The sequence below is a fragment of the Mastomys coucha genome, chromosome X, assembly GCF_008632895.1.
Source record: "Mastomys coucha isolate ucsf_1 chromosome X, UCSF_Mcou_1, whole genome shotgun sequence".
NCBI classification, from domain to species: domain Eukaryota; kingdom Metazoa; phylum Chordata; class Mammalia; order Rodentia; family Muridae; genus Mastomys; species Mastomys coucha.
In genome coordinates, this window is record NC_045030.1 from 1,587,262 (window position 1) to 1,596,667 (window position 9,406).

The window sequence follows — 9,406 nt, forward strand, 5'->3', positions numbered from 1 at the left end:
GAAGGTAGAAGTACTTGGGAATGTAAGTAAAACAGATATTTTGTGGCTTTGTGAAGCACAGGCCAGGCCACTGCAAGCCTGGGTTGCCTATTGCTTGCCAAGAAGAACCTGTGTTGGGTTCAGCTATGCTCACCAGGCCGGTCTGCCTTTTGCTCTGGGAAGCTCAGGGTAAGTCATGTCTGCCCCCAGGGCTACTGAGGTAGCCCAGACACCAGCCAAAGTCCGCTGAGCCTGCAGGGTGATGGTTGCCTGTCCTACCTGGCTCTTGGCTATGTTGCCATACATCCTTCCACTATCAAAGGTGCTTGTTTGAATGGTTATCTGATTTTTTTTTAATTTGACATTAAAATGGAGAACTACAAAACAAAACAAAACAAAACAAAACAGACATTTTGTTTCTTCCTTAAAACAAAACAAATCAAAACAAAATACAACAAAGAGTATGACAGCTCAAACCTCTAATCCCAAGATTTGGAAGGACAAGCAAGATAGGACTCCTGGGAGTTCGAGACTAGACTAGGCAAGAGAGTGAGACTTTGTTTTAAACAAATAAAAATCCATAAAGCTACTCAGGAAGCTGAGGCAGGAAGATCACAAATTTGAGGCCAGCTAAGTAACTTATCAAGAGCCTATCTCAAAATAATTTTAATTTAATTAACTAACATGTTTGTTGGTTTGTTCATATAGTTATTGTTTTCTTGAGATATGTTACTGTGCACCCCTAATTGTTCCAAAACTTGATATCTAGATTAAACTGGCCTCGAATTTGCAGTGACCCTCCTGACACTGACTGACAGGCATAGTCCACTAAACCCAGCTCAAAAAATTGTAATTTTTTTTCAGGGCCAACAAGACTGACAACACAGGTTCATTCCCCGGGAACTACATGGTAGAAGGAGAGAACTGATTCCCAAAACCTGTCCTCTGACACACACACACACACACACACACACACACACACACACAGAATAAACAAATAAACAAAGTAAATAAGGGGCTGGCGAGATGGCTCAGCGGGTCAGAGCACTGACTGCTCTTCCGAAGGTCCTGAGTTCAATTCCCAGCAACCACATGGTGGCTCACAACCATCCTTAATGAGATCTGATGCCCTCTTCTGGGGTGTCTGAAGACAGCTACAGTGAATTTTGCAGGGGCCGGAGCAAGCGAGGCTAGAGGGAGCGGGGCCAGCAGAAGGTCCTGAGTTCAATTCCCAGCAGCCACACACATGATAGCTCATGGCCATCTGTACAGCTACAGTGTACTCATACACATAAAATAAAATAAACCTTTAAAAATAAATAAATGTAATTTTAAGATTTTTAAATGTTTTTTGTTTGGTTTTGTGGGGATTTTTTTTTTGGCCTTTTTGGAGAGTTTTGTTTGTTTTTTGTTTGTTTTTGAGACAAGGTCTCATATAGCCCAGGCTGCTCAAGAATGTAGTCAAGAATGACTTGAACCCCTGATCCTCCTGCTTCTACTTTTCAAGTGTGTGCAACCAACTCTGGCTTTCATGACAAAAATATTTAAAATACAGGAGTTATAAATCAGTTATAGAGTACTTGTTTAACATATACAAGACCCAAAGTTCAATCTTGAGTACACAAAAAAAGAAAATATGTATATGTATGTATATATATATATATATATATATATTCCACTTTAAAACCATTGTTTATGGAGGTAGAAAGACAGCATTAAGAACATTCATTGTTTTTACAGAGGACCAGGGTTTGATTCCTAGTACCTATATGATAGCTCACAACCATCTATCTGTAACTCCAGTTCCAGAGGATCCAAAGCCTTCTTCTGATCTCTGTGAGCACCTGGCACACATGTGATGCACATACACACATGCATACAAAACACTCATACACCTAAAATAAATGAATCTAAACAAATATTTTAAAAACCATTGCTTACACTGAATTTTAAAAATTATCCCAAAAATTAAGGGAAAAAAAAAACAGAACGGTGTTTTGTAACATTCATCCATCCTATAATTTAGCGAGACTACAGTCTGAGAAGCATACTTGTCTTAGTTAGGATTACTATTGCTGTGATGAAACACCATGACCAAAGCAAGTTGGGGAGGAGAGGATGTATTTAGCTTACGCCACTACACCTCCACATCACTGTTCATTATTGACAGAAGTCAGGACAGGAACTCAAACAGGGTGAGAACCTGGAGGCAGGAGCTGATCCAGAAGCTGTGTGTGTGTGGGGGGGGGGGGGGGGGGGGGGAGTGCTGCTGCTGCTGACTGGCCTGATCCTTATGGTTCACTTAGCTTGCTTTTTAATAAAACTCAAGACTACCAGCTCAGAGATGGCACCACCCACAATGGCCTGGACCTTCCCCCATTAACTAAGAAATGTCCTACAGGCTTGCCTGTAGCCTGATCTTATGGAGGCATTTTCTGAATTGAGGCTTCTTCCTCTTCTCTAATGACTTGAGCTTGTGTCAAGTTGACAGAAAACTAGCCAGTACTATACACATAAAACCTTGCTCCCCAAGCCAGTGAGTATAGTTATATATGGATGCAAATAAATTCTCTTTATGATTTTATTATTTTCCTATCCTTTTCAACTGACTTATTGCAGAGAGAGAGAGAGAGAGAGAGAGAGAGAGAGAGAGAGCACATGCCACCTCAGATGTTTTGTGAACATGGTAGATGTTAAAATTTCTTTTTAGTTGACTTATGATTATGTATGCTTTTTAAAGTATAGTATGAAACTTTGATACTTGTTTATATAATGCTTAGAGATCAAATCAGGATATTAGCCTTTTACTTACTTAAATATTTCATATTTCTTTGTTTGAAGCCTTCTAACTCTCTCTACTTCTTTTTAAAATATATAAGAAGGGGATGTGGTTCACTATTAGAGCTCTTATTACCCAGCATGCACATGGCCTTGAGCCCAGTGCTCAGCCCTCTATCGATCATTAGTTGTTGTACAGTTACAGTACTGTTGCTGTTTGAACTGTAGAATTTTTCCTCCTCTATGTTTACTGTTCATTACATAACTTCTCTCTGTTCCCTTCCTTTCTCAGCTGCTAGTGACCTTTACTCTACTCCTTATCTCTATGCAATCAGATGAAAGATAAATTTTAAGAGTACAAGCACATATTTTGGTCTTATATCTACTTCACTAATAGAACGGATGAATAGGGAGGGAGTTCAAAGAGTACCCATTTCTACTGTTGAACCTGATAACAAAGTTTTTTGTTGTTGCTGTTTTGTATGCTTTTTCAATGGATCTAACATATAAGAAAGTACTGAAGGAAAGGAAAGAAGCTGAAACACAAAATTATTATGTGTTGAAAAATACTTGCTTAGGCAATAATGAATATACTGACAAAACTGTAAAAGACACGACACGGGGCAACTTTATTTCCTAGATCTCTGGTATTTTGACATGAAACATAGACCTTTTGACTGTTCTAATTTAGTGCTCAGGAATAAACTACTTGTGTTTCTATATGATGAACATGTTTTAAACCATTCTATAATGCTTTGTTAGAAATTATATCTTACCTGTTGTCTACCTCTGACATTTCTATTGAAATTGTTCAAGAAAGGCAATTGTAGCTATACTATATACTAACAGCTAAGCAGCAAAAGAAATATAAGATTTCTTTAAAATAAACCAAACTTTTAAATATAAGCAGAAAATGCTTCCATCATGTCTTACTCAATAGAAATGGGGCTGACTTAAACCACAAAAGACGACAGCTGAAGACAGCTGCTCCCACTTTCTTTCCCATGAATGAAAATAGGGGAAGATTTCATAATTGCCAGGAGTACAGTACAAAAAATGAAACACATATAAGGATGAAATTCAGTGGTACAGAAATCAGTGCTGGACTTACCTGATCTGTATTGATGATGAGCTGGGACCAGCTATTCCACTCTGGACATTTGTCTCTGTGTTCAAAGGTAACATGCTCAGAATTCCAGCAACAGTGCTCATGGTTAAACCAGAATCCCCCTGTGCATATCCCTTCTTTTAAGTCTGTCATCCAGTGAGCAGAGATGTCTATCAGGCCAGCTAAGGAACCTGTTTTAATGGGGAAGAAAGGGAAAGGAAAAGGTAAATTCCACTTCTGAAATTCTCTCTTTGGGAATTAGAACAAGCTCTATCAGTCCTAGTTCACCTAGAACTTCTTTCTGATTATTGACTTGCTTGATATTTCACTTACTACCCCTACACTGATACCAGTGTTGGGCTGAAGAGATGCTTAAGAGCACATCCTACTCTTGCAGAGGGCCTGAGTTCAGTTCCCAACACTGATATTACATAGCTCATAACTGCTTGTAACTCTAGCTCTAGACATATTTCTGGGTTCCAAGTATATGGGCACCTACACTCACATGCATATACCCACATACAGACACAAATATATACACATGATTAAAAATAAGAAGAAACACCAGCATCTGTGAAATATGCATACTGGGGGAAACTAGGAAGAAAGAAAATCATTTAGGGAGAGGGAAGAGTTTGGTCTTTAAACTCACTTGACATAATGAAGGGATTGCTTTGGTAGCTTAGGACTGCCATCCCTAAAGGATTTGTTTAAGATTATGTGACTTGCTAGGACTTTAATCCCAGTACTCTAATAGTTCAAGGGCCAACCTGGTCTATTCAACATGCCAGCTAGGGCTAAATAATGAGACTCCATTTCAGGTCAAAAACAACTAAAACAAAAAGATTATGTGACTTTCCCTCACTTCAGGTTGAGTGAATATAGATTTCCCACACTGGAGAATCTTCCATGATATTTATTTGCAATGCCTATAGAGGGAAACTGATGGAGACTGTGGGTGACAGGCAAATCCTGGACAGCAGGATTTTGCACCATGGACAAGAACTTTCACAGTGGCAGGAAGGGACTATAAGCTAAGGACATTACATTTATAGCAGTATAGAGTGTTGTGTGCAAAGAAGGTTGGATGGAACCAGAGACACTTTGAATGTCTACTAAAGCTAGGGCATGAACACACTAAATTAGTCTCAGTATTTCTGCAGTTTGGTCTTCATACAGGTCCCCCAACAACTGAAGCCAAGGTTGTCCCTGAATCTGTTGCTTGCTTGGAGATCCCATTCCCTTAAGTGGACTGCCTTGTCTGGCCTTAGTGGAAAATGGTGTGCCTAGTCCTACAATGACTTGATGTGCCAGGAGGGTGGGGGGATTTCCTAGAGGAGAAGGGGAGGAGGGAGTGGAGGTAGATCTGTGTGAGGAGATGCTGGGAAGGGAGCTGATATTGGGATGTAAAGTAAAAAAATAAATGTTTAATAAATCAATCAGCAGAAATTTCTCAAAAAAGTCTCAGTCTAACCAAGTAAGCATATACAGAATATCCATCAAAGAAATTGATGAGAAAGGAAAGAAAATAAAAAATGGGTCCATAAGTACTATGATTGGTAAGCTGATAGGCACTAAAATAGTTAAGGTACTTTATTTCTGGCTATCATGTGTCATTTAAAGGAAGAAACTCTGGCCAAGTGAAAGTAAATGGCCCAGAATCAAGCTTTAGAAAAAATGGTAAAGGTGTTATAAAACTCATAGCCCCTGAATCCCCAGACTGTTATACTCAGACACACTGTCTCTGTTATTGGTCTCCAACATTTAAAAACAAAATGCCCTGTGTGTATGAGAGGAAAATAGTCACTGACAAGAAACACATTAAATAGTTGAAGATAATTGTGCTTACATTCTGTTGGGTGAGAAAGGCCACGTTATATGTATGTTTTGGTAAGTTCTGCAAGTGTTACCACCTACTTGAATGCTCTCGTGAAATCCAGCATTTTCTAACAGCTACTTTTGGCCACTCCAGCCCTGAGATTTCTGTTCCAATTTTTATTACATTGACTGACTGCCTGGATTCACAAAATTAACAAGGCCTTCTAGTTATATGCTTCGCTCTAGCCTCTGGCTCTTTCATATATGCATATCTTCAGTCCTGTCTTCTTTATTTCTACAACTCCTTTTTACAAATGGCCCTTTCTTCTCTAGCTATAGATTTTATTAACCTTGCCCACCCCCAAAGAATAGTGTTGTGTTTGATCCTTGCCTACGATTTCAATGTTTTGTCCTTCCTTTCTTTCCAATGACTTGAGATCTGGCTCCCAACATATAGCTGAGGTTTCTTTGAGAATGCTAAAGTGTTTTTAATCACCAAATATATGACCTTTCTTCCTTTATGCTTCTTCTGTTGTTTTTTCTACAATATTTGGCATTATAGACTACACATTCTATTATTAACCAGCTCCAAACTGTCTTCTCTCCTGGAAGAGCCAGAAGGTACAGCTGAGTACCCTCAATTATGGGCTGGCAAATCACAATGTGGGGAACAAATCCGGTCCACTTTTTACATCTGTCAGTAAAGATGTCCCAGCGACAGCCAGACTAATTTGTTTACCTATGGTATACAGCTACTTTTGTGGAACAATAGCAGAGTGGCATGGATGCTACAGAGATCATTTAACTCATGACTCGTAAAATATTTAGGATCATCTGACCCCTGTAATGAAAAAAAAGACTGCCAACCTTTAGTCCATGCAATTATTTTTAAAATGTTTATTGTATGTATATATATATATATATATATATATATATATATATATATATATATATATATCTTCTGTGTATGTGCATGTAGACTCATACATAAGAGATAAGGGGACAAGTTTTGAAAGTTGGCTTTCTCCTTCTACCATGGGTTGCAGGGATCAAACTAAGGTGGTAAGGCTTGTAGAGTAAGCATTTTCCCCAGTTAAGGCATCTTGCCAGCCTCTACCCCAGGCAATTCTAGAAACCCAGGTTGAAAGAACCTTTTCATATTTGAGATAGTCATAAGAGCAGCATCACCAAGTATGCAGTATGTCAAGTGTTCTTTTCCATGTAGTCCTCAAATAAAGCATTTAATATAGATACATGTACTATCTCCATTTTACAGATCAGTCACCAAAGTCTCCAGGAGTTAAGAAACTTGTCCATAGCCAAAAACATACCAGGAGCAGAACAGGGATTTAAACCCTGACATTCTAAAACTAAAGTCTGTGCTGCAAAGTGAGATCTTTTCCAGCTTTCCCACATAATTTCCTTTTAGCTCAAGATTCCAGATCTTTCTAGGTACCATCTTTAATGCTACAAGAGTATATTTCTTGGTCTCTTTGCCTAATAGTCTTGCTTCCCATATAGGAGGGGAAATTTACATCGGATCTTGCTATAATTTATACTTGCAGACCAAGTATACATCATTCTCTCTCTCTCTCTGTCTCTCTCTGTCTCTCTCTGTCTCTCTCTGTCTCTCTCTGTCTCTCTCTCTCTCTCTCTCTCTCTCTCTCTCTCTCTCTCTCTCTCTCTCTCTCTCTCTCTCTCTCTCTCTCTCTCTGTGTGTGTATCCCTGGTGCATATATGAATCAGAGGAAAATTTGTATAACGGTGAAATGATATCTTGTAATAATTGGTTCTCTCCTCCCATCATGTGGCATCATCTGGTCCTGGAAATTATCAGATTGAGGCTGTCAAGCTTCGTGGCAAGCAGCTTATCCACTGAGCAATCTCACCAGCACTTTGGATAAGGGATACTCAATCTATAGTGTTTGGGGTGGCCATAGAAGTTTGATGGAGCTTTTAAGAAAACGTGTTTCCATAATACCACTCAGAAACCATGAAAAAAATGTGATAAGTTCCTGAGGGTAGGACCTGCATCTTAATATGCTTTCCTACACCACCATGAGAGAGGCAATAACAGCTTAAGAGAGAGTAGCATCTATATGGTAGTTCTTGTCTGTGATATCAACACTGAGGAGGGTGAGGAAGCAGATCACAGTTCCATCCAACCTGGGGTAAATAATGAGACCCTGTCTTAAGAAGAAGAGCTTTGGGAGTGACTCTGTGGTAGACTAATACTTGAGTAGCATGTACATTAGTTTGGAGTTTTATTTCAAGAACTAGAAACAAGAACAACAAAAACATCTCAGGAAACTATCACTGCATCTCCTAAACCCCAAACAGAATGTGCCAAAAAGTTGTGTCACCAACAAAAGGGCTCTTCCACAAAAGCAGGAATATACTGGGGCTGGCTTCTACCTTAAAATGATCATGACATTATACAGCAGACAAACTGAGCTTAGAGGTATTTCTTCTTTCATCTGAGGAAGCTGATACAGGTGTGTGCTAGAATTCATTTACAGATGGGACACTGCGATTCCGAAGGTTCAGCAGCAATGCATTTCTGATGGGAGAGCCTAGCACTCACCTCAATTCAGAAAGGGCACATCACAGTTCTGGAACATTAATCTTAAAAACTACTAGAGGAAGAATTGTAGGAGCCAGGGGGGTGAGCAACACCACAAGAAAACTCCCAGAATCAACTAACTTAGGCTCATCAGGGCTCACAGGGACTGAACCACCAACCAGGGAGACCAAACTGCATGGGACTGCCCTAGGCCCTCTGTACATATGTTATAGTTGTGCAGTTTGGTCTTCATGTGGGACACCTAACAGTGGGAGCAGGGGCTATGTCTGACTCTGTCTCCTGCCTTTGAGACCCTGTCCCCTACCGGGCTGCCGCCTCCAGCTCAGTAGGAGATTAGCCTAGTCTTACTCCAACTTGATATGCAAGGCAGGTTGATATTCATGGGAGGCCTCCCCTTTTCTGAAGAGAAATGGAGGAGCGGTGGGGGGAGGGAGGGATGGGGGAGAGGGACTGGGAGGAAAGGAGGGAAAGGAAACTGTGGTTGGGATGTAAAGTAAATTTAAAAACTCTCTAGTTTACCATACCTGATAAAAGGCCAATCAGGAGCATTAACAACCAACCAGAAAAAGCATCGCTCACACTGTGAATTAAGGCCCATGTTGACTCTTTGCTTTTATTGGTAATCTAGGAAAAAAAAAGAAAACATTGGTACACTCTAAACATATCTTTCCTTCATCTCCAAATTGTTCAGCAGAAAAATATAAACTAACTGGGAATAGAGAACAATTGAGAATTGTTTAACTGAACCAATTTACCAAGAATGTTATTGAACTCCACCAATTTACTGTAATGTAAAGGTACACTCCACTTAATACCATCAACCTGTGTATTGCAAACTTCTTTTTCTGCCCTGGATAACAGCTGTCTCAAGAAGAGTTGATTCCCAGCAGAGATTGCTTTGGAGGAATAAACAATGACAGAGCTGAGTGGCAACTTGAAGCTTACTATCCTGGGCTGTGATTCGTCACCCCAGATACTAAGTGGTATTGGTGCATGGCTCCTTAGGTTTCAGAAATCAGCACAACATAACAGCACAAACACAAAGCTTGAGTGTTTAGGTCTTACCATTGCCAATTTAAAGCCACAGTGTTCATATTTCTATTTTGTTTTATTTTAGTTTTAAGTATATATGAGAGAGA

The 9,406-nt window shown here is 39.7% G+C and overlaps 1 protein-coding gene across 3 annotated transcripts in view; it reads right to left on the reverse strand.

Moving 5' to 3' along the window:
- The window catches only part of Clcn5 (chloride voltage-gated channel 5), a 154,168-nt gene that overhangs the window by 21,508 nt on the left and 123,254 nt on the right, over positions 1-9,406 (reverse strand). For all 3 annotated transcript variants that reach the window (XM_031386267.1, XM_031386204.1, XM_031386350.1), the window contains 2 exons: positions 8,792-8,891; positions 3,869-4,056 (listed from right to left, as the gene is read on the reverse strand). In XM_031386267.1, coding sequence (XP_031242127.1) covers positions 3,869-4,056; positions 8,792-8,891 — 288 coding nt within the window. The remainder of the gene's footprint in view (positions 1-3,868; positions 4,057-8,791; positions 8,892-9,406) is intronic.